The sequence below is a fragment of the Plectrocnemia conspersa genome, unplaced genomic scaffold, assembly GCF_051122295.1.
Source record: "Plectrocnemia conspersa isolate PC_06_02 unplaced genomic scaffold, ASM5112229v1 ptg000011l, whole genome shotgun sequence".
Classification (NCBI taxonomy): domain Eukaryota; kingdom Metazoa; phylum Arthropoda; class Insecta; order Trichoptera; family Polycentropodidae; genus Plectrocnemia; species Plectrocnemia conspersa.
In genome coordinates, this window is record NW_028277175.1 from 7,846,154 (window position 1) to 7,872,129 (window position 25,976).

The following is a 25,976-nucleotide window of genomic DNA, read 5'->3' on the forward strand; positions in this document are numbered from 1 at the left end:
CCTTGGCGAACAAATGAAAACACGCGAATTCAATAACAGGGCACCATTCCTGAGGAGCGATAGTCTTCCAACCGAGCGTGGCGACCGATGGGCCTTTTACTGCCGATCTGCGCGTGAGTCCCGACGCAGGCGCGAGAGCGCGCGGATTGCAACAATATGTTACATGAAAAACATAATTTCGATTTATAATAATTTTATAGTAGAATATAATTTTATTTATTTTTACTCATGAAATATTTTGTTACGGCCAATAAAGTTTGTGTTTTGACGTTTGTTGAGACTTCTGCTTGACGTAAAGGGCTACAATGGCATTTCCACATTATTTAAAAACTGGTATTTACTGTTTATTAGCAATATTGTCATTTATATCACTATTAACCACTATGACATTATTGCGGTTGCTTTCTGTGCAATCATTCATGTCAATATTACACATTACTTCGATCTTCTATTTCCATTAATATAATATATTTTACTAAATTATTTCAAATATATTAATGTACAATGCGAAGGATGATAATACTAAAAATATCTAATCCATTATTTAAATTCGACTGCACAATAATATAAACATTTTATTTTTACCTCTAGCCCATGAAGAATTCATCGATTTCCTTTATGACAAATAGCCACAATGAATAAACTTACTCGACCGGTTGGTTCATGACATTTAGAATTTTCTGCTTGCAAAATGCCATTTTCAAGGTTGACTCAAAACTAAAAAATATCTGTCACAAAGAATAAATAATTGTATTATTACCTAAAATTACACGATACTTTCATTGTTATTCAATAGATTTTATTATCTATTATTATAAACATTGTGCAAGAAATGTTAAACGTGTAGAAACTATCATCCCTAAGATAATATAATATATGAGTTATAGATAGAATCATTTTATGTAATTATTTCACCGTATACATATTTTTGAAGCCAATTTTCCTTAATAATATTATGAACATATTTTGTCTTTACAGAACCTGGCGTTGAAAACGATGATGAAACATTTGATTCTGTTAAAACAATAAAATGCATAATAAAGGTAAGTGAGAAAAATACAAAACATATAAAACTTGTAATTATATGGCTTATTTTTTTCAAACAGGAAGAAGTGAAAGCAGAATATGACAGCACAGAAGATAATAATGTAGACCAAACAGACGACTTGTTTGAAACGGGTTGGTAATGTATACTATACAGGTACATTTTATTATACATTAATTTCGGGTTCACTATTTTTTTAGAATATCAAGACGTGAAGGATATAATTACCACAAATATTATCGACATAGATGATTTATCAGAAGTATTAATCAAATTAATTATGTTATCTAGCGGTTATTTAATTATTATAAATTATGATAATTTTTTAGATAGCAGAAAGTAAAAGCAGTATAAAACCTACAGGAAATATTAAGCATTGTGACAAAGATAAAGATCTTTGTAAATATAATTGTAGCATATGTAGAAAATCATTCAAGACCAATCTTTGCCTTAAACGGCATATGGTTATACATAGTGATTCTTGTGATTTTAAATGTGACAAATGCGATAAAGCATTCAAAACTAAATGGTACCTTTTACAACATATGAATGTTCACGATGAATCTAATGACTTTAAATGTAGTAAATGTGACAAAGCATTCGAAACGAGAAGTAACTTTTTAGACCATATAATGAAAAATCATAATGATTGTTGCGACTTTGAATGCAGCAAGTGTGGCATAACATTCAAAACTATAGGTTATCTGTCACAGCACATAAATATTCATAGTGATTCATATGACTTTAAATGTAGCAAATGTGAAAAAGCATTTACAACGAGAAGTACGTTTTTATACCATATGAACGTTCACAGAGATTCTAGTGACTTTTTTAAATGTAATCAATGCGATAAAGCATTTAAAGCTAGGAAATCTCTAACAAAACATTCCAAAGTTCATAGTACTTTGTATAACTTTGAATGTGACAAATGTGGTAAATTATTCAAATCTAAATATACAATTACTCGGCACATGTATGTACATTCAGATTCCTATGGTTTTCAATGCAGAGTATGCGGAAGAGAATTTAAAACTAAACTTTACCTTTCACGACATTTGAACACTCACGGTGATTCTTACGACTTTAACTGTACCAAATGTGGAAAAGAGTTCAAAACGAAAAGTACCTTTTTATATCATATGAAAACGCATCGGGATTCTAGTGACTTTAAATGTAATCAATGTGGAAAAGAATTCAAAATTAAAAGTTATCTTTCTAAGCATATGCGAATTCATATGAGAATTAATATTGCCAAATAGTAAGAATGTACAAATATAATTTAAGTAATTAAAATCTATAATTATTTTATTTTTTGTAATAAAAGCTAAACGTTTGTTTTACATGATCTTTTTTTTTAAACCAATACCGTATCGTAATTTCGAGAGCTAGAGCAAGCATGGATGCTTGCATAAGCCCATTAGTATTGGGGCCCTACGAGTGCATCCCGTCGGGTGGGCACCTGGATTTCTATATCCAGAAAAGCGGTCCGCACCGCCCGTAGTACTATTTATTTTTAAGAGTTTTCTTAATGTATTATCTGAGTGTCTATGATCGGGCTCTCGTTATCTTGCATTATTGTCATCGTTATAGCTCTATCTCCCAGGGACGCTCGTGCGTCTCAAAGGACTTTTGAGGAGCAGCACAATTCTCCTCAAAAGAGGAAGATTGTCATGCTCAAAAAGGAATATTTGGTCACCTTACTCAAAAAATAACACTAAACCGGTTCGTGTTGATAGATTTGTAAACAAAATGGTAGTTTGAAATGTTTTTATGCAACTTTTGAGATTCGTATCCAACTATAATTTGTAGGAATAAATTTTCTTTGCAATAATCAAAATAATAAATTAATTGTCAGCTACACATATCTTTTCTCTCAATATGACTCAAAAAGTCATACTGAACCGGTTAGTATTAATAAATTTGTACTCAAAATGCTAGTTTGAGAGACGAGGCCTCGCCGGTCGTCATCTTTTCGTCGATATTCGCTAAGAAACGTGTTTCTCTACGCCGCCGCACGTCAGTATTTTTAGAGTGCCGCCTAGTATTTGTTAAAAGGAAAAAAATAGACCCCTATAATATAATATTTTATTTATCATAAAATCAATTTATTCTAAAATAAATTCATTAGGTTAAAATTAGCACTTCGGTACTATTTAATTTACTACTAATATTATAGTTTTGCTCTGTATGATGATGTCATTGGAATCTGTGAAATAAAATTTAATTCTAATTTTGTTGTATACATATATAAAAAAACTGCTTAATTAATATATCTTAAAGCAAAAATAATTTAGCAATCCTAACTAGTATTTAATGGTATATAATTTTATTTATTTTTTCCCATCTGTTCAATAATACACTTGTTTCGACCAAAATGCTTATTGTTCCGCTTGACATTGCAAGTTTGAGGACGCTGACTTGATCGCTGCAATGTCATTTGCACGTGTTTTTAAAACTGGTATATATCAATAAATAATAATTAATTCGTTTTTACGTTTCGTGTTTTATGGAAATGGTGTCATTTTTATTATTCTATAATCATTTTTAGTAATATGCTAAAATATGTGATTCCTTATAAATACAAAACGCCTAATGTTTAATAGCAAAGGTTATTTGGGACTTCAGATTATGCTAGGTAGATATCATGTAACTGTACAATGAGAACCAATTCAATGAATACATGTAATTTAGGTGTTTCAAAATATTAACCAAATAAATTGGTGAAGTCACTGTCTGTCTAAAGTTAGGATATTGAGTGTGGGAATATAGGAAATCATGCATTGATTTACTTTTTATATTCGTAAAAATTTTGATATATCAACTTATGAGCAATATTCGTAAGAGTAATCGCATTGTGAGCGATCGATTTATAATCAGTTGCTATGTGAGTTTAACTATATTTATGCAAAATTATGTTTTATTTTATAACTAGAAATTTATTTTGGAATCCACTTTTACTATGTTATTCTTCAAGGTTTGTGGAATATTATTATGAAATAATAATTTATTGTCAAATGTTGAAGCAATGGAGATTAATATACTTAAATCTACTACCATCTAATATCAATAACCAGCTAGATATTAGGTAAAAAGGAAATGAATGAATCTATACAATACTTGGGGAGTGTAAAATATGATATATCTTAAATTTATTTATTGTTGAATAAATTTAATTATAGTCTAAAAATAAATTATTCCATTATAATTAAATATATTCAACATTATACAAATATTATAACATTGAACAAATATAATGCAAACAAGAAAAAATATTATCACTATAAAGCGGTTACTTTCTACAGTGCCACTTTAGCGTGTGGTCTACTTTTACATTTGTTGATAGTTGCGAAACGTTTGTTTGCTGTTTAAACCAAAACCTAACCTAAAGTGATTCACCAAATTCCAAAAAATATTTAAAATTTAGGTTGTACCAAGTGAAAATTATTAAATTTATAGTACAAAGTATTAAGTTTATAATGCAAAGAATCAAATTTATAGTAGAAGCTTTCCTAATTATAGTTCCGTATAGTATTTAAATTAAAGTGCAATTATATATTCCCCTTAACCGCCCTACGCATACGAACGTACGTGATACGTTCGTATGGGTATTATAAAAAATATTCGGCGAAATCTTTTTTCGAGAACCTCTGACTTGCAAAGGATCACAAATGAGTCTATTGCGTATTTTTTTCTGTTATATTGTAAACAAGTATTGTTATTGTGAAATCTAATGAAAAAAAAACCCAATGTATTTTTTAACTACCTTTTCAATAATAACCCAAAGGTAGGACGGTTTTAACAAGATAGCAAAAAAAATATATTGGTAGCTTTTTCACTGTAATAACACCGATCATTTTTTTAATAAAAAACTAACCAATTATTATTTATACTGACTCATTAAAATAATACTGACCAAAAATTTATTAATAATGAAAATGAACATTCGATAAACGAATAACAGATCGACCAGTTGTAGCTATCTTCAACGTTACAACAATAGTAACACTATTGGCAACTGAAAAAAATTATTCTGACCATTTAATATAAATTCTGACCAATTATTATAAATTCTAACCATCTAATATTTATTCTGAGCTTTAATGTAAATTCTGATCCATGTAATATAAATTCTGACCAAAACCTTATTCAAGTCTTTTATATGTTTTCTAAGACAAAGTTCATAAATACAGGAAAAAGGCTTACTTAAACAAATAGCCATACAGAAAAGCCCTCTAATGAAGCAAGATTATAATATTTCTTTATTATGAAAATCATTGTGGTCGCTTCCGATGATGATAAAAGAATACGTATTGTTTCAAGATGTGCGTCTCGAACATCACACATAAATAAAGTTACTTGGTACAATTCTTAACATTTAATTATACTCATTTTAGAACCGGATGATGGAATCAGTGTTGAACATGAAAATGTGGAACTAAAAGTTGAAAATTATTATGAAAGTTCCGATTATGTCAATATAATGGCAAATGTAGTAAAGGTATATAAGAAAATTAATAAATTTATTGAGCCTAAAGTATATAAGAAAATAACTAATTCAATTAAAATATTTGTTTTAAGGAGGAATTGGAACAAAATTTAGAGGAACAAGATGACATGTTCGAAACAGGTTAGAAATATAAATGTATATCATATTAATATATTATAAACTGACTAATATTTCAGAAATGCACGACATTAAAGATGTACTTAAACCGGATATAATCAATGTGGACAAGCTATCTCACCAATCATACGATCCTATGGAAACACAAGTAATAGACAAATGAATTATGATCGAAGTAAATATTTATCATTTGTTATTTAGGAAATTATATTTTTTTAGAAATCAGACGATGTAAAGTTATTCGACGAAGATAAAGTTTTGAATACAAGTTTACTTAGATATAAATGTGAACAGTTTTCAAAATTATTAAAAACTAAAACGTTACCTTTACGGAATATGGATAAGAGTTCTCATAAGAGTTCATTAGACTTTGTATGTGAAAAATGCGGAAAAGTATTAAAAACGAAAAGAACGCTGTTTCGTCATATGATTACTCATACCGATTCTCGTGATTTTAAATGTGAAATTTGTAGTAAAGCGTTCAAAGTTCAATCAAGTCTTTCGCTCCATATGAGTAGTCATAAGGTTACGTATGACTTTAAATGTAATGAATGTGGTAAAGTATATCCAGCTAAAACCATACTTTTACGCCATATGAAAACACACAACGATTCATGTGACATTGTATGTGAAATATGCAGTCGACGTTTCAATAAAAAAGCTAAAATGATGTCCCATATGAACGTACATAAGGATTGTGAATTTGAATGTGATAAGTGTGGTAAAGTATACAAGATTAAAAGTAGGCTTGCCGAGCATATCAAGAGTCATCATAATTCTTATAATACAAATGCGGCAAGACTTTCAAGACTATTAAAAGTCTTAGACCGTATGATATAATTCATATGAATTCTTTTGATTTTGAATGTACCAAATGTGGTAAAGTTTTTATAACTAAAAGTAATCTTTCATAGCATATGTTGACTCATAATGAGTCTTGTGACTATAAATGTTAAAAGCGTGATAAAACATTTGAAAATAAGAAATATCTTTCAATGCACGTTTATATTCATAAGGATACTAATGACGTTGGTTGTGACGAATGTGGTAAAGCATTCGAAACTAAATGTAAAGTCGATAGGCATATGAAAGTTCACAAAAATTCATTTGATTTTAAATGTGATAAATGTAGTAAAGCGTTGAAATCTAAAAGATCCCTTTTGCAACATATGAAAATTCATAATGATTATATTGACAATACGTTTGATTCGATGTTGTAATCCGTTTTTGTTATCACTTAATTTGTCATTTATATTTTACACTATTATGTTTGTAATGCTTGCGATGAAACAGGCTATTTGTCATAAAAACCACTCATTGACATCTCTATTAAAACTTGCTTAAAATAACTTATAATATATTTTTAATAATGTCGGTAATAAAAATATATTATATATTTACACTGTGTATATTATTTCATTTTCCCAGTCCTTAGATACGCGTTGTTCTTGCAGTCTTGTCTGCGTCACATGGCCTCCATGTCTTCTGAAGATCGTTTTGAATTCTTCCTAGCTTGAACGTAGCTTGGCGTTGCTTAGCTTGGTGCGAGAACAGCTGAGTTCTGGACCCGATTCGATCCGACCCGGTCGGGTAATGACCCTAATACCTGGACCAGAAAGCCGGTGTCACAATATGTCGGGTTCGGGTTTTATTTGATTAATTAATTTTAATTTGTAATAAAATTCCTTTAGCTTAAATTTTGCGGAGCGAGCTCAGGCGAATATTTCTACCTGCTTCACTTGGGATAAGCATTGAAGAAGTAACCTTATAAAAGTGGTCTCGGTAAGTCGTTTTGAACCTTAATTTTATTACTTCCTTCCTGCCTTCTTGTGTTATTGTATTAGGAATTTTGAGTGAAACGTTAGTCCTGAAAAATATTCGGTAATCGAAAATAGATTTGTGTAATCAAAGCTTATTATCTTTGTTTTTTATTATCATACATATTATTATTTGCAATAAACATTTTAAAAACGTTTTTTTCGTATATTTGTACTACCTGAACCCGTCGGGTTTCCAAAATATTGGACCCGGACCCGGCGGGCTTCAAAACCCCGGGTTTTCAGAAGCCCTAGTCCTGGGTTGAAAGCGAAGTAATAGAGGTTCTGATATTTTAATTTGTTCTAAATGGAAAATCTTGGTGGAAGTGTTGTAAGTATGCTGTTTTTGCATTTATATACTTGTTTAGAGTTAGGGGAGGTAAGATTGAATGATAAAAGCAATGCTACGAAGCGAAACAGATTACCTACTAATATATGTATATACATGGAAATTTGAGTATTGTTCATTTGACAACAACGCACGGAACTTTTTAACTGCTTTTTATACAGAATATCGCGTTCTATAAAATTGCCAGAAAGCAGACGACAACAGCTGGAGATTAAATAACTACGGGAATATATACGAAGTATGCGCAATAGCATACCCATGTTCCTGTTACATCAAAGATACAACACCGCAGCCACTATTTCGACTAGGTACATAGAATGGAGGGTAAAGATCTACTTAAAATCACGCCACAATCTACTGATTGAATTTCATTGCGCAGCAAGATATTGTAGATTATTAATTCAGTGGCGTAGATAGGGTATGTGCCGCCCGGGGCAATCCTTAAAATTGCTGCCCCCCCCCCATATATTTTTTTGCTAGGTCATAAAATCAGCATTTCTTAGAATAATAAATTGATTATTGTTAAGCTCTTGCTATTTCGTAGATTTACATAAATTTTAGTTTATTCAGAGTTAAGAACCACACTAGACGATTCCATCGCGAATATGCCGCCCCCAAGCAAGTGCCGCCCGGGGCGGCCCGCCCCACCATAGTTACGCCACTATTAATTTAATAATATTATTTTTACATAAAGAAAATTTAGCAATGTATTTAGTCAGATTCTAAATTCATATTTGTCATAGAAAATAACGATTCGCTATTGCGCTGCTTGGCTTAATTTGTTATTTTCGTTGAGGAAAATAGCTATTTTTATTATCTCTTAACTACTTTTTGCAATAATCCGATTCTCATCGTTTCATTCGCAAACTCATAAGTACATTTCATATAGAAAGCATAAAGAGCTATGTTAATTTCGATTAATTTTCTATGGTCAATACAAAAAATACAAACTTTTTTACGATTATTAAAATTATATTAGAATATGAATGTAAGATACATTCAGGATTCTAATTATGTTTGTTAGAAAATAATCTAGGTCCTAGATTCTAGGTGACCGTTTATTTATTTATCGAAGCATCATCTATAATTAACGCAGGGATTACAAATTTATAGCTAATTAAAAAATCACTAAAATGAAATAAAATAAAAGATTTTTATTGGTCATAAAACACAGACGACATTACGTTTTTTTTTCATTATATAGTGTTCAAGAATAACTTTTGATAGAATCGTTCAATAATATAAATCAAAACTCATATTAATCATATCCTGTTTTATGAATACAAATCTTAATTTTATAATAAATTAGAAAAGTATATAACAGTATATCATTGATTTTACTCTTTCACGAAGGTATTTAAAAATAACATAGTGTTAGCTTAGCTATATAACTTAACGATAATTATAGGTACATCGAGGATTGGGTTCTGATTGTTTCTTGGCAGAAATACATGTGAATTAAAATATTTAGTTAATACATAGTAGTCCCATTTTTCATTAAATGACGAATGTGAAAAACATTTTAAAAATACTCCTAATTCACTGTCAAAGGCAATGAAATAAATAAAATTAAAAAAATATCTCCTTGTGCAGCTTTCCATATTTAAATTTAACCAGAAAATGTTACTCTTCAATATTAAACAGTATATAATATAAGCTTTACATACACACTTTACTTTACATAAAAATTGAGCTTGCTGGTAATGATTTTCAAAAACTGCAGCAAAAACTAAACTGTCACACATATAAGAAGCATAAAAGTTGTACATAGTAGCCTAACTAGAATACCCATAAAATTAATATAAAAATATTGTTACACTTTTATGTAACCTTGATATTGTCTATATGTAAAATATCTGATGTTTTATATAAATACTATCAGTTCGCACCTGGCGTAGCCCGGGATTTAGATTAAGTTATAATTTTAAATAGATACATGGAATATTAGTTTTTAGGCAATATCTTTTTTATTATCAAAATATATACATATTAAAGCTAATTAATTTTTAAGGATCCATATTCTATGAATAGGAATGTAAAAATTATCTTATTTATATTTCAAGAAATTTAGAATGTTTAGATTGACATTGATGTGTATATTTATTAATTACGAATAAAGCATTTATTTATATAATATTTAATAAATCATAAATGTAGAATAACCTGTTGTATTGCTACTAGAAAATCTAATCTTATCATTCTAAAGAATAACGTATTTGGGGACTATTATCCTCAAGGTCCTAGAGTTTAACTGAGTAAAAACTAAGAAAAAATGACATTAAATATAATATAAATTATCATTTACATATTTTACAACGTTTAAAACTGACGCATATATTAAATTTTAGATCTGAGACAATGTTGCTAATTTTTTATTATTATACATAGGTTCAGCTTGTGACTTTTTCTTTGTGTGTGCAACGAATGTTCAACGCCTTTTCATTTTAATAAATCACGAATTAAATAAAAAACAGATGAGAACCATTGTGTTATATAATGATCTAATTAGTTATGATTAAAACGTGTTTACACACTCAGTTTTCCAAACATTTAGCAATAAAAATCTCATACAAACATAAATACCAGCACGATAGACCAGTCAGTGACTAAATACCTAAAAGACACGAGTTCACTAGTGAAAATACAACTTCACCGAAAAATACACATTCACAGTAACATTCATACATTACATGTAAATAAATAATGATAAGTATGTAAATGTATAAAACGTATGGATAATATCAAATTGTATAATTTTACTAGCACCTGGTAATTTTCACTGGTAAAAATAAATATCTACCGGTGAAAATGTATCCTGATTTGATATACTAAAAAAAATATATTCAGGATAAATACACTTTTTTAGATTTTCTTTGAAGGATAACTCGATAATTTTTGGTTTAGAATCATGGACGTCATTTCAGCTTTTTCTAGGGGAGGGGCAAAAGTTGGCCAATGCCACCCCCGCCCCCCTGTTTGCCAAACATTGGATGTTTATATTTTTGATATTTTTATCTATTATTACTTCTAATATAAATATTCATTCATAAATAAACTGCAAAACAATATCACGAGTTTATTATGTAGTATTTAATCCGAAGATGTAATTCCGATAAACACTGTTACATCGAATTCTTACATGTCTATCATATCATCTAACATTCGAAAGAAATAAATTTAAATATTGATACTACAAAATGTACTAATAGTCAATAAAGAAACAGAATCATTATGGTCAGAAAAACAACACGATTTTTCTTAAAAAATTATCCATGGTTAGTTACTAAAAAAAATAAGTGCGTTGGTTGTCAAGTTTTCGTTAATTTAGAATCATTAAATGTAGAATCTGAGAAACATACTCATACATATTTCACAAAAATGAAGTAAAGCTAGTTATTACACACGGTTCAACTAGAAGAATGCAATTATCTTCTTTACGAAAAAAAATTGTTTGTCATGCGACATAAATTTCTCATTTTAAGCTGTTAATATGTTGCAAAAATCGGAAAAAAATAGACGGGAGAATGAAAAGTGTGTTTCTTCTACAATTCGTATTTTTAATTTAGTTTTTAGTTTAACAATGCGCAATTGTCCGATGCCAGATATCACAAAAGTTGAATTACAAAAAATAACGATCTTAACGTTGGGGATACAAAATAAAGAAAGGAAAACATATTACATTACGTTAAAACTAATATTTCGTTCTATGTTTCTAACTAGATGAATTTATTTTTGAAAATATATTATAATTTAGTTATCATTTAAAGAAAAAAAAAGATATATGCACATATGGTATAAAAAATAGTAACTGTACATGAACATATATTTTATTATAATATAAATAAATGTTAAGCGTTTATGATCTATTGTTAGTAAGACATTTTATGTATATTTTCAGATAAAAAAGCGATACAGTCATACCTCGATTTATGTGGTAGATAGTTTCCTCGAAATTTCGCATACATCAAGTCATAGAAATAATGGAAGATGGGTCACAAAAAATAAAAAGACTTAACTGTGTCGCGTTTAATCGCGTGTTAAGTGACGAGAGTAAGTGAGAAAAAGTAGGCGTGCGGAGCACATGTAACGCACACCCTTATCTCTCACTCACTCTCGTCACGTAACACGCGAGCGAGTGAAAGGTAATGTATCTCACCTTACGCGCCTGGTCACGGTTGTAATACAATCTAACCTTGTTTTATTAGAATTAGTTCAAAATCATTATTATCAGAGTCATATCCAGCAGTAGATTATTCAGGATTTTGCTCTTATGAAATAATATACTACCAATATATGCGTTTTATTTTATTTTCTAATCCTTGATACTACCAGCAAATAATTTTCTTGACCACGTTAAAGCGAAACCGCGTAAATCGATTATGGCTTTTTTACACTATTCCTAAATTGGGTTGACAACACTGCTCACATAAAAATCATTGATAAAATATTTTGTAACTAAACCACTGAAACGTCAGCACTTCTAGAGTATACAAATAATGAAAGTCTTTCGCTGTGATTTTATGTGATTATTGTCATAAAGTTGTTATGTATTAATTTTAATAAGATAATTTAAAATTGGCAAAAAGTTTCGGTTTCGGTAAAGAATTAAAAGGCAGTTTCGTTTTCTAGAAGATGTAATTTATATAGACACCTGGATTTTTAACCCTTTGCACTCGGTCACGCGCCTGTAGCCAATGACCATAAGTAGCCACGGTCGCGTCCGCCTCTTATAAAAAATAGTCTTCTGTCACGCTGGCCTAGCCAGCTCCCGAGCCGCCACCGGGTTTGCCAGCTCGCTCCAGGGTTAACCGAAATTCTCGTATCGAAAATATTCCACGCGGTTTGTTCTTATTTTGTCAGCTCGGTCAGAAGCCGATCGGTCGCGCTCCCGATCACACCGCTCTAGTTCTAGCTCTCGGTGTCTCCTATCTAGTCGCGAAATGGCTTACTCCTGGGACAATAGGGTCGCGTTCATTGTCAGATATTTGTACGGTACGATCAAATCAAAAACATAATTGTGTGCTACATTTTTTAAAATAATAATAACTGTGAGATTACCGGTGACAGCTGATTTCAATTGACAACACCTTCACACAGATCCATGCTGAAACACAAACAACTAAAATACTGACTTAAAGCATGATGAACTAAACAAATGAATAATAAATTATAATATTATAATCACATTTGATTTTCAAAAGATTATTACGACTTTCCTATTGTATATAATAACTCTAACTATTAATTAATTTTTAAGTAAATTAATTTTTCAATTTGATTATTTAATTCAATTTCTACATAAATATTTATAAACTTGCAAATGGTTATAAACTGTCTTCTTTTAACTTATTCCAATGTATTTTTAATAATTCATAATCTTCTAAATATCATCGATTTTATTTCTGAAAATATTCGACAAATTTGTTCGTTTTACAGTAATTAACAAAAAAATATTTTGATTATAATTAATGATAACGTATTAGATTATTTACAACTGTGACTTTAGCTCTTGCTTATAATAATTGATTTTCTTAGCGAAGATTTTTTACAACAACTGGTGACGCGTAGCTAGCATAATTTTTTTTTTTTGCTTAAATCGTAATTTTTTTTCGATGTCATTTAATGTTTATTGTATTTATTAAATAATAAAAAGAAACAATTCTTACAGAAAAAAACATTAAAAAGTTGCGTTTTGTGGTATTTTCTATTGAGTCAAATAAAAATTATAAAAATATAAAACTATCGTTTCTCGGTTATATGTATTATATAATTTCATTAAAAAATAGCAGTTTTTTGAGAAAATAAACTATAACAAGGGCTGATTTTTCTTTGTATAAATAACTGTTTGCGTTGCCTAATTTATAACGCTTTTTCTTTTTTCTAGTTTTGAAATAAAATTTAAAAAAACATCACAATTTCTTCAAACCATTTTTAATAAAATAACACATATACCGTTTCAATGTTTATTGTATTTTTTTCTTTAAGCAATTCTTAAAGAAGAAAAACATAAAAAAATGTGTTTCGTGATATTTTCTTTTGCTGCTCTATTTAGCAGGATATCTTCTAAAATATTTTTTTAAATAAGAAAATCATAAAAATAAAGTAGCACAATTTTTTTCAAAAAATAAAAAAAAAAATTCTTATTAGTTTCAAAAAAGTTATTAAAATATAAATTACTTCCAAACTTCCAAAATAATAACTCTTAATATATTTTTTTAATATAATTAAAAAGATATATAATTTCGTGTATTACAATAGCAGTTCAAAGAGAAGAAAATATCTCTAATCAATTAACCAGTTTTAAAAAATGTGTATATTTAATTATTTCATAGTTTATTAATAAACTTTAACTTTACCATAAAACAACTTAAAATATTGTATTGTAAATCAGCTTTTTCCATTCATATGAAATATTATGGAATAGAAATGTATATATGATATTTTATTAAATATTATATTCGGATTAAATTTAAGTAAAAGACAGCACTGATTAATATTATTACTTTTAATTTAATATTTTATTATTTGTTAAAAATATTTACTTCAAAAATTTTAGAAATTATTTAATCTATATATACATATATATTTAGAAAAAGTAAATTAAAATTTACAATGTAGCCAGAACTACGACGGATGAAATATTATTAGAACTTATTATAATTTAATGCTGAGATACATGGGGTATATATTTTCCTAAAAATGGTTCGCGCAATTATGAATTTTACATTTTTTCATATGTACTACCTAGCTTGATTATAAATAATAATTACCATAATTATTCACTAGATCAAAAAAATCTAGGAAATCTAATTAGTGATGATCGATCGTAATCTCAATTATATATATTAAATACTATTTGCGATCTCTTAGACACGATACAAAAATTTCATATAGGATTCAAACACGTGTCTTTCATGTGTTAGTCATTGACTTACGCCATTTAAATAAGATTTAAATATTAAATATTAAATATTAAAACAATACTTAATTCGGGTTAGAACTGAACCGACGCAACGAGGTGTGCGCATATTGAAAATATCCGCATTCTAGTCACATTGTTATAAAATTAAACCTTAACTGTTGCTGACACATTTTCTTTACGATGTACTCTAGTCTTCCGGGAAAATTATTTTCTTTTCCTTTTCGTCGTTTGGCAGCATTGCGCTCGTTAATTTTGAAACTACACACAGAAAAAGGACCGATTTTCGGATTATCGTTAACACCTGTCTGACCCTTGAGATCAAATGCGAATCGGTGCCAACTATTTGAGAAATGCTATAACTTTTACTGCGTATCGACATCGACACAATGTTGGCAACTGGATAAAAAATGCTCCCCCTCTTTTTAGACAAAAATACATTAAAATACAATTGCTATTTATTAATATTGGTGACGGTCTATCTATATTGGCGATCAGTTTAAGAAGTTCTTTGACCGGCGATCCTTGATAATGAAATAGGTCTAAAAATATATTATATGCCCGCCTGTAAAAATGTGTGGGAAGGCCGTTTTTCCACTACCTCGTCTCTATTATCTTGAGAGAAAAGAAAAACAATGTAATATACATCATGCCAAACGAGTTGAAAAAAAATGTCGGACGATTTGATTAACGAGTGACAAACGCTGCCGGACGTGTAAAATGCGATTTCGCAGAAGAGGACTTATTAATGACGGCGACTCGACTTTTGTGCTCTTTTTTATTTATTGCGAAGCGTTATAATAAAACAATATAATTGCAAAAGGGGAGGGGCTCCTTTTTTTCACTGCCAATATATATTAGAAACACATATTTTCAGTCAAATTTTAATTTATGTTTAGTTTTGATAAATTTTGCTAAAAATATTTTTATTACTAGCACGATAGACAAATAGTGACAACTACCTGAAAGACCTGGGTTCGAATCACATTTGAACTCTAATGTTTCTCCATTTATATCGTGTCTGAGAGATCAGAATTGGCGATTATCATATAATTCCAATTCCAATCGTTTATCACATATTGTGTTTTTCAAAGATTTTTCTAATATCACTGATAAATATTGTGATGCACAAGTGCATAGTGACATCTATTGATTAAAAGCTATAATACTAGTTTATAATTAATCAAATAAATGTCATTGATTACAGGCTTTGATTTTAGTCTAGTCTCTTACTACTTACTTGCTTTTTTATTGTGTTTAACTCGTTGTAACGCATTGGGCTCACGTTTTTCTATAAAAATACTTCTTATGGCTTAACATTCAAGCTTATTTTGTTAATAGAAATCAATAAATTAATATCAAGAAGTAAATTGAGAATTTTATTCTCGCTATATATAATCGATCTCTCTTTGAATAAAATACAATTTACTAAATTAATACTAGTCTATATACTTTACGTTTAAAGTAATAAAATACTAGTGTAACTCTTTGCTATATTATCGCATTTATATAGCTACATAAAAACATATATTTTGAATGGAATATCATCTTAAGTCTTCAAATATCGATTACGCAAAAGTAATTGCATCCGGAGTCAACACAATTTTTGGACGACTTTCAGGTTATCTAGTTTCATTCGGAATTATATATTCATAGTTTCATTATGAACTAGAAGAGTTGTATAGAACGCTTTTTATCGATTATTACTGGAGCTCTAATAAAATTGGGAAAATATATTTGTTTGCACCTACTGATAAAAAAGTTTTTTTCGTCGATTCAACTAAATTATATAAAAAATAAATTAGTATTACAAATTCATTAAAAGTTTAACATTTTGGCATTAAATTCAATTTTCAGACTTGTATCATTAGCTCAGACGTTAATATATCATATTTCTTGAAACATATTTAATGTAGATCAAAGGTGGAATTATTTATTAATCATTCTAACGTATCACTCTCATGCTTTCGGATTTTTGCTAGCTTATATTTTTTTCCAAGCAATAATGATGTATTTAAAGCCGTCTGTTTACACAGCTAGACACGAGTGTTTGTCAATCGTCGAACGATTGGCTCGACGATTGAGAAGTATCTTTTTTCGGGCCACAGTGTCTCGTTACGAATGTTTGATCTATGAGATCTCAGGAGATCGAACGGGTTCGGTGGAGCGATGACAGCCGATAACGTTTGGACAGATTCGATCTGCCAAAGATGAAGAATCTGACGCTTCAGCTGCGTCCACATTTATCCACAAACAATGAGTGCCCGGGGGAGCGGTAAATTTGGCGGCGACTGATACAAAGCTAATTAATCCGACGATTGTTGTCCCGGGAGCGGCCCGGGACACGCTTGCTTGTTTACCGGGCTCGATTTACATTCTTGACTACTGACAATCTGACTACTCATCTTTTTTCATCTCAGATACTTGTCACCCGTTGCATCGGGGTCACCAATTTGAGGGATCGATGCCATCGCGATATATTGTTCTACGAGACAGACGAGGAAGCATATTAGTTAACTGGCGGACTTTAAATAACTTGAGATATACTGATGATGATAGTTTACTAATAATAGACCAGAAGATCTTTGACTTGAAGATTAGCTGACAGTGTAAATAAATCAAGCAAGAAACGCGTCAAAGTATAATAAATAATACATCATTATCGTAACGCTAAAGCTCGGGGTGAGCCTTGACATGATACAAGATTGTCTCCACCTTGTTCTGTCTCGGGTTGCGCAGCGCCAGTTGCTGATTTTGAACATTCGGAGGTCTTTCAGCAGTTTTATTATTATTCTCATGATAATTAAAAGTCTACGAGGATGATGTCTAGTCCACCTTAACGAATTAAAAATATTATACAAAGTGTGGATATCAAATTAATTAGGCATTCTAAAAATATTTTGTGGAAAAATCCAGGAGTGAATGTGAAAAAACAATAGCTTTGACGACAAATTGAGAACAGTGGGTCAAACGCAAATCTATTTTAAGTTAAACTATAAACAATAGTAAAGAACGGACCTTGTTTCATGTAAAAATGTCCTTTAACAAATCCTACGGAGTTATAAAAACCATGCAGAAGTATTCCGTTCCACTCTAAACTTTCGCAGCAATTCATGAAAACAGTTCAGTTTACAAATATTTTGCCAAAACGCGTTTCGGAGAATTTCTTACTTACATGGCTAAAAAAAACTCCATGGTATTCAATGATTTGTCAAGGATTAAAAAGATTAAATTTTGTTACTTGAACGGATTTAATTTAAATACAATTAGCTAACGATATTCTTCGCTTAAAAATAATTAATCCACGGGACACATATAAGCAGTTGCGTAGCTAGGGGAGGGCCACCCGGGCGGCATTTGCTTGGGGGTGGCATTTTCGCGATGGAAGGAAATAATTAAACCTTGTTCGTGTAGTGTAATTTTTAAACTGAATGCACTAAAATATATAAAATATCCACGAATAGGTAAGAGATAAGTTGAATAAGTAAAAATAATGAACAACAGTTTAACAAATGCTGATTTCATAAATTTCTTCCCCATAGACAAAAAAAAAAAGGCTAGTTTCTTAGAATCAGTAAAAGTGAAAGTTACACCAGATGCTCCTCATTGTTTGTTCGAGTTCAGTACGTGCTAAAATAATGAAATGCTTGATAATCATTAATATATTTCCTAAAAACTTGAAAACTGTTTTACACGTTTCTTTATATGTATATAATATGCGATGGGTATGTGGCGTAGGTGTAGGGTTGGTGAAAAGGGGACACCTGCTCCGGAAAGTTTTGTGACATTAAATACATGCATTAAGTTACAGATTTTGTATTAGATAATTGTTTGGTGGAGGGGGGGGGAGTTCGGTATCGCCCCAGGCGCCACAAATCCTAGCTACGCCACTGCCCATAAGCATTCATATTACTAACAGTAGAGCAAATTTGATAGACTTGGAATTTAATGCGATCACTACTATTACTACTGAAATTATTTAAAAATAGGTTTCTTAAAACAAAAAAACGCAAAATTGTGAGATAAAATATTAGTGTTTTATCTCACAAAAATGCGTTTTTTTGCTCAAAATTCTGATATTTTTTTCTAGTATTAGTTTTACTTTAAAAAAAATACACGCTCATGATTTTTTTTTATTTTGAATAAGTCTTAACGACGATTGTGTCAATCATATCCACCGCTAATTTGGCCATAGAAATGTCAAAATGACACTTAGCACCAATATAAAAAAGTTATCAAAGTTACACCGGACGCGAACTTGAAAGTTAAAAAAGAAACAAGGAACACTTGTCTTATTTAATGTTGTTGATGATACGTATAGTTAATCGATTTTATAAAAAAAATATAAAAAAAGATTTTATAGCACTAAGTGCCAATTTTACTTCCGGTATTCTAATACAATTGCCCAGGCGACAACTCGTTCTGTGAAAACACTCCAATATCAGATTAGTCATTAGATTAATCTACGAGTGGGTGTATTTATTTATGTTCAATCGTAAAATTGGGTTATTTTTGTTAGGGTTAATTACAAAAACGTTGTATCGGAAAATTAATGGCCCGGGAGACCTGGCTACCGTTTTAAATGCGTCAATAGTCATTCGCTAGGCGTAAACAATTATATATCATCGATGGCGATGAGATATTAACTCGCAACAAATTTATTGTGCGGGCAATAAAAATATTAAATCAATGGCCGATAAACATAACGTTATTTCCAAACGCGACCGCCATTTTACAAGGAAAAATAAAACAATAACTGCCATTTTGAATGGTTCTTTTGACGTTTCAATATATTATATGATGATATATATTTATTTAATAGATGTACATTTTACAATTATTGTATTTATTATTGTATTTATTATATATCAGCAGATATTATTGAGTCGATAGTTCCTAACCATCAAACTACGATATTAAATTCAATATGAATCTCCCCTTTTTTATATTTGACTATTATGATTGTATCATTAGGAGCAAGTAATGCGAGTTTTTCTTCACATAATAATAATATTACCAAAATAATAAATTTTAGTCATTTTATAAACTATTTTATTTGCGCTCTCCAAATCGCTGTAAATATTCAGACTAGTTTAATAATACAGGTTAAAGATCTTTTGGCAAGATATCAAAATGATAATACAATGAAGATAATTGTATTCTTTCATAGTATTTTTTACAATAAAAATATTTTCATTGTTACCTATATCATATTTTATTCGCTTAGTCTTTATATATTTAAGGTTGACGCGCATATGGGATGCTTATAGTTTAATAAAGCAATATATTTTACTATTTCTCTAAAATTACACGTTCTTGAAATATATTATTATTTTGTTGTAAATTCTTAAAATCCTAATACCACATTCAAGGCAATCGTAAAAATACAAATAAAACTTTTTCATCGAAAACTCGAATAGTATTTTAGTTATACGATAAATTTTCTGTGAAACTGACATTGTCATCAAATATAAATGTAACTAGTTAAATCTGGATTTTCAGACAATAAAAACAAAAATAACATAACGTTCGTATATATTTTTTCTACATCAACTGTTTATAAACCATGTCTTTTCTGTATTATCAAAACTTCATAGCGTTTTATTTGCTACGAATATATATACAAACCAGATCGTTTTTTATTGCAGTTTATGTCTTTAAAATGTTTAAAAGAACAGGAACTAATTTATCAAAAACAAAAACTAAATACGAAAAATCACTAAAAGACACATTTAATCTTACGTAACGATTTTAAATGTTTTCTTCTTGATAATTGTTTATAGTGGCAATTGTTCAGAATATTTTTCTCTCTCTAAAAAATGTTATCTTCTCTGTTGATTCGAATTCATTAGCCTTGAAAAATCAACGAATAATATATTATAGTGATTTAAATAACGAACAGCTTAAGTGTTACATGTGAATATTGAATTTTGTTAATATGCTCGAAAATATCAATGTTTTGGGCGACGGCTACCGTAAAGAATCTTATTTAATTTTGAATATTTTTTTTCTTCAGATATCGACAACAATGGGTTCTTGGACGCCCATGACTTTGAATGTTTAGCTGTTAGGGCTTGTGTCCTGGAAGGCAAAGGCGATTGCAGTCCAGCCAGATTAGCCAAATACCAACACATAATGCACAGCCTTTGGGAAGAGATTGCCCAGTTTGCAGATTTCGATAAGGTTCCACCAGAATACGTCGGTTACCCCTTCCTACATTATTATTCGAATGGCTTCGAATTTTATCTAACTCCTGCATGAAAGCTAATCAAACAGTCGAAGCATTGCCATGCGAAAAAATAAACTTCGACTATAATTTAATACCTCCCCCAAAAATATTTTATTTTCATATATTCTTACATTAAATTTTTGAGGGAGGTTAGTAAATACTGTCGTCTCTTTAATAAGCAAATGCTAATAAAACATATTAAAGAAACGTCAGTCTTCAATATAATATTTTACTCTTGTATACACAATTCTACATAAACACATAAAAATGCTCTTCTTTCTTTATATATTAATTATTACAATAATATTTTTTATAAATGTGTAACGCTTTTGTGCAATTATATTTACGAATTATTTAATCATATTTGATAAAATTTGATGTTAGTTACATATTTTATTAATTTAAATTTAATGCAGAACTTAGCTTTTTGCATTAAACTAATCAGTAAAACAATTATTTAAATGCTTAACCATTGTGGAAAAGTCTCTTTTTGATATTATATTTTATTAAAAAAATATAATATATTGTATACTTAGATAGACTTTTTAAGAATGGACAATGATTAGATAATAGCAGCTACGCGCTGATTTACATAGATGTAGCGCATATTAATATAGGCAATTAATTATATTACTTAAGATTTATATAATTAATTAATGATAATTAGTTGGAAACACCTGAATTGAAACTGATTTATGGATATTCTCGTGTGAATATAAATCACATAAAAATAAGCTGATTTACGCATTAGCGTGTTTTTTTATCAAGTTCGAATCTTCTATAATCTAAAAGTAATTTATTACTATCAGAAAATACCACCAAAATGTATAATTAGTAGTTAAATTCTAAGGGATTAATTTAATATACATATGTTTTTCTCATTGAGAACTGGGACGTAAGAGACTACAATGATTTTAACTAATATAAATACTGTTATATTTCATTTAATTACTAATGTCATGTTTTTTCATAAAAAATATGTTTGTTTTTGTTGTCTGGGGTAAACAAATGTCCATTCTAGAGCAAGCCACATATAGTCGACAATAAACAAGTCAATCCCGTGTTTTCTATAGTAACTTTAAAATATTGTTCCTAAGATTTATTTATGGTTATTATAAGTCCTACCGGAAATTGCATTCTTTTAAAATTGAATGGCACACCAGTCGGTATTTTTACCACAAAATATTGTCCCATTGCATAATCTAGGTTAATCCATGTCAAAAATTAGCAAAATTGGAGTTACATACTGTGGGGAATTAAACTATTTGTTTGCTATCCATCATCGTATTTATATTTGACAGATTTATATTTAATATTAAACACTGCTTGTTGTTTTTATTATTATTACAAAATAGTATTTCTTATACGTACATGTATAAAAAAATAGAAATGTATGCAATATTTCACGTTCCTCTTACTAAAACGGATAGATCCAATATTTTTATTAAACACGTATCGTTATTTAATTTACAGTATAAATAATTTTAATTTTACACATCTTTAAAAATTACTTTATCAATGGTCACGAACTCGAATGTTAAGATTAAAAAAATGAAAAACTAAGTGTTATTTGGTAATAACACCATTAATTTTGAGCAGGAGCTATTTCATTTTCTTATAATAGCTACTATTAATTGTTATACAAAAATGTCAAGTACGCGCTTTTCGAATAACACGCGAAATGCGTAATTTTACAATTTCACTCTTTAAAATATTTATTAGCTTCTTTGAGTTCGTGCCAGAAATTCTAATGTGTTTTAGAAAACATAGAAAATCTCTTATTAAAATAAAAGTGCTTATAATCAATTGAGTTCGATAATTTGATAAACACTGTTTATAGATAGCTAATAGCATCTATTACGAATGATATTTAGTTAATAATGTGGCTACAACTTAAGTTTTAACAGCATAATAAAGTGTTTTAATGTTAATTGATTAGATTTAGGTATTTTTTAATTATTGAAACAGTAGTTTTCAATAGTTGGGTAACGATTTAACAAAAATAGTATTATTTATAAGTGTTTGCGGAAAATAGAAGAATATGCTCTTTTCAACGTGTCATATGTATTTCAACACACAGACTAATGGTTTCGTAAAATCGAGACGTTGGCAGAAGTAAGCAATATACAAACTCTTAACTATGTGAAATAGATTCGTATAAGCAAAATTCAAGTTTGTGTCACTTGCTATATCTGTGTTTATTTTATTTACGAAGGATATCTTCTTACGCTGTGTTACAAAATATCATGTTTCTTTCTCTCTTCATGTAGAATACGAGTGTTCTGTGGGGCATTGAACTAATGAGCCATTGATACTACTGAAAACAGTAAAACTTTTAAATATATATCTTGTGGCAAAAACTTTAGTAAAAGCTAAATAGATGATAACCTTACTAAAACAATGTTCAAAATTGTTTTACTGAATATAAATAAGAATTTCATTTTAGAAGGAAAATCAATCAAAATGGCGGAAGAGCGTTAGATGACCTTTTAGCAGGAAAAGCTTAAGATTAATTAAGCGTCTTCTTCTGGAAAAATTTCCGGAAATATTCACGAGTCCGTGACGGACGACAGTTCCGCGCCGTTTATACGTCTGAAGATTATTTCAGACTCAGATTCTGGAAATGTGTGCAAAGCGGGAAATGAGGGGGCGTGTTGATGAAATAATTCGCGAATATTGTATAATGGTTTTTGAAGTTAAGACAAGGTTACACTGATCACACAGTCACAGATTTAAAAAAAATCGATTATGTTTAATAACGCGTAAGGATTTATATTTTAGGACGGTAAGATCACCGTAGAAGAGTTCAAGGTTGCCGTGAAAAGCAGCTGTCTGGGAAAGAAATATGAGGATTTCCCACAAGCCATGAAGGCTTTCATCGAATCCAACTTCAAACTGCTCGATATCAATGCTGATGGAGTTCTTGGCGTCGAAGAGTTCAGATACGACTGCGTGCAAAGGATGGTCATCGAGAATATCGATGTCGTGAACGAAGCTTTCAACAATTTATTAAGCGTAAGTTTTAATAATACACATAAAGATTATGTTAATGCTCTGGTTGTTATAAGAATGTATCATTATCTACGTAACTCCTCTCATACTCGAGCAGTATTGATTACAATTTTTTTCATTGAAGAAAACGATTTATTTTCATACTTACTATGCATCTGGCAATTATGTTTGTCAGAGCTTATAATGCGCAACTGACTCCTGACTTGTGAGTGATCAATTTACTATGATGTAAGCTGTGACTTATGAGTAAAATGCAATAATTTTGTTCTTAATAATATTTCTAAATTATCTTAAGTACACAAATGGGTAAAAAAACAATATCAACTCGTTTTCTTATAAATTAAATATACAACAATATTAAGAATATTTTTTTATTCTGCACAAATGAACGTTTTCACCTGCCATAAAATTGTTATATTTTTCAAATAAAATGGCTTTTTATTAGAAAATTTTGCTCTGTTCTCGACAGTTCCAAGAAAATATCTCGTTAATAAGAAAAATACATATAAATGCAGTTTTAATGACTCCAAAAACGGCGTTATCTCATTTGCATAGTAACGGTCGCCACTGGGTTAATGTTTGAAACGTTTATTTTTACTTAATTTTATGAAACAGAAAACCTTACCGAATCCACCATATTTAAATCATATTTTTTTGTGAACTACCATGTTTAAATATTGGTTCTCACCATCTTCTGGTTTTTATAGTTAAATTTAAGCTTCTTTTAAAAATATAATTTATATACTTAACTGATTTTCGTTTATTTCAGGACGATGACAGAAGAAAAGGTGGCCTCACTATGTCGCGTTACCAGGAACTCTTCGCTCAATTCCTCGGAGATCCCAATGAGAAAAACCCAGCCGTTTTCTTATTTGGCCCTCTCGAATTAGCATAAATATTTTTTTATTAAATAAATAATATAAACAGTGTCATCTCGAGTGAAACAAGCGTTTCAAATGACAGCTATTTATATTTTGAATTAAAATATTATTAACTCAAATGCAAAAAGCCCATTTCACTCGAGACCTAAACGAACAACCGACTAAAGCTCATCAATTTGCTGTGCCAAGTTTTCATGAGCCGTGTGGCTCTCCACTGTACGTCGCATATTCCAAATAAGTCAAAATGTATAAAAACATGTTTATATATAAATAAATCTTTGATTAAATGAAACTAAAGCTTGCATAAAAATTATTTATGTATTCTTAAAAATATCATCGCAAATACAATACAGTCGTTTACGCATTCCATATATAATTTTTGTTTTGAATACATCGATACATGGTGCAACAAATTTTTTGCTACAAAAGACGATACATCGTTGAATACATTTTATAAAAAAAAATGAATTTTGGCAAAAAATTTAAAATCACAAATCAATCAGGTAATCGTCTCTTTTTGTAAAAAAATAGTTTAAATTTGTTGCACGGTGTAATGTTACCGAAAATATTTAAAACGACTCCACGCGTGAATTAAATTAATAATAATATACTACACAATAACTGTACACACACAAAACAATTAATGCGGGTGAATAAAAAATGTATTTTTTATTCAATTAATAAATAAATTACAATAAATACAAAGAAATAAAAAACCATACATATATAAAACTATTACACGCACTATGGTCTTCTACTTTAATGTTATATATGTATATATATACATCAAGTATCGGAAACAATTATAAAGAAAATATATATTATATGTAAACCATAGTACGAGAATGCAAGATTTAGGTAGAAAAAGTACTATGAATTTAAAACCATATTTTATTTATAAACGTATATTTTTTTATAATTATAATAATACATCCATTATGATATATTTATATATGTACATATATAAACATGTATAATATTAATAATAGGATATTATTTGCTAACATCTTTCATAATAAACATTTTCATTCACTATAATTGTTCATCGTAACATCTTTTTTGCGTGATTTGAAAAATCACCACAGACCCTGATTGAAGGC

The 25,976-nt window shown here is 29.4% G+C and overlaps 3 protein-coding genes across 6 annotated transcripts; all 3 read left to right on the forward strand.

Moving 5' to 3' along the window:
• Window positions 1-236: 236 nt before the first annotated feature.
• On the forward strand, window positions 237-2,385 carry LOC148229333 (uncharacterized). The gene is made up of 5 exons (XM_088198275.1): window positions 237-333; window positions 979-1,043; window positions 1,107-1,179; window positions 1,246-1,307; window positions 1,375-2,385. The coding sequence occupies exons 1-5, from the start codon at window positions 306-308 to the stop codon at window positions 2,302-2,304; spliced, it is 1,158 nt and encodes a 385-aa protein (XP_088054401.1). The 5' UTR covers window positions 237-305; the 3' UTR covers window positions 2,305-2,385.
• Window positions 2,386-3,407: 1,022 nt separating this feature from the next.
• Window positions 3,408-7,067, forward strand: LOC148229334 (uncharacterized). Of its 3 annotated transcripts, XM_088198277.1 has the most exons (6): window positions 3,426-3,503; window positions 5,236-5,367; window positions 5,440-5,543; window positions 5,624-5,672; window positions 5,729-5,817; window positions 5,889-6,638. In XM_088198277.1, the coding sequence occupies exons 3-6, from the start codon at window positions 5,526-5,528 to the stop codon at window positions 6,507-6,509; spliced, it is 777 nt and encodes a 258-aa protein (XP_088054403.1). In that variant the 5' UTR covers window positions 3,426-3,503; window positions 5,236-5,367; window positions 5,440-5,525; the 3' UTR covers window positions 6,510-6,638. The 3 variants fall into 3 exon arrangements, with proteins under 3 accessions (XP_088054402.1, XP_088054404.1, XP_088054403.1); XM_088198276.1 differs by lacking the exon at window positions 5,236-5,367 and having other exon boundaries at window positions 3,408-3,503; window positions 5,889-7,067; XM_088198278.1 differs by lacking the exon at window positions 5,236-5,367 and having other exon boundaries at window positions 3,408-3,503; window positions 5,871-6,053.
• A 5,601-nt stretch (window positions 7,068-12,668) lies between these two features.
• Scp1 (Sarcoplasmic calcium-binding protein 1) lies at window positions 12,669-25,173 on the forward strand. 2 transcript variants are annotated; one of them, XM_088198286.1, is made up of 4 exons: window positions 12,669-12,827; window positions 20,771-20,952; window positions 23,765-23,998; window positions 24,765-25,173. In XM_088198286.1, exons 1-4 carry the CDS (start codon window positions 12,776-12,778, stop codon window positions 24,888-24,890), a joined length of 594 nt encoding a protein of 197 aa, XP_088054412.1. In that variant the 5' UTR covers window positions 12,669-12,775; the 3' UTR covers window positions 24,891-25,173. The 2 variants fall into 2 exon arrangements, with proteins under 2 accessions (XP_088054412.1, XP_088054413.1); XM_088198287.1 differs by having other exon boundaries at window positions 20,771-20,937.
• Window positions 25,174-25,976: the final 803 nt, after the last annotated feature.

Coding starts and splice junctions, on each gene's coding strand:
- LOC148229333 (XM_088198275.1), top strand. CDS start 306: ATGGCATTTCCACATTATTTAAAAACTG. Junction 334..978: donor TCCACATTATTTAAAAACTG/GTATTTACTGTT, acceptor TTGTCTTTACAG/AACCTGGCGTTGAAAACGAT. Junction 1,044..1,106: donor CAATAAAATGCATAATAAAG/GTAAGTGAGAAA, acceptor TTTTTCAAACAG/GAAGAAGTGAAAGCAGAATA.
- LOC148229334 (XM_088198276.1), top strand. CDS start 3,476: ATGTCATTTGCACGTGTTTTTAAAACTG. Junction 5,673..5,728: donor AGATGACATGTTCGAAACAG/GTTAGAAATATA, acceptor CTAATATTTCAG/AAATGCACGACATTAAAGAT. Junction 5,818..5,888: donor ACGATCCTATGGAAACACAA/GTAATAGACAAA, acceptor ATATTTTTTTAG/AAATCAGACGATGTAAAGTT.
- Scp1 (XM_088198286.1), top strand. CDS start 12,776: ATGGCTTACTCCTGGGACAATAGGGTCGCGTTCATTGTCAGATATTTG. Junction 12,828..20,770: donor CATTGTCAGATATTTGTACG/GTACGATCAAAT, acceptor TTTTTTCTTCAG/ATATCGACAACAATGGGTTC. Junction 23,999..24,764: donor CTTTCAACAATTTATTAAGC/GTAAGTTTTAAT, acceptor CGTTTATTTCAG/GACGATGACAGAAGAAAAGG.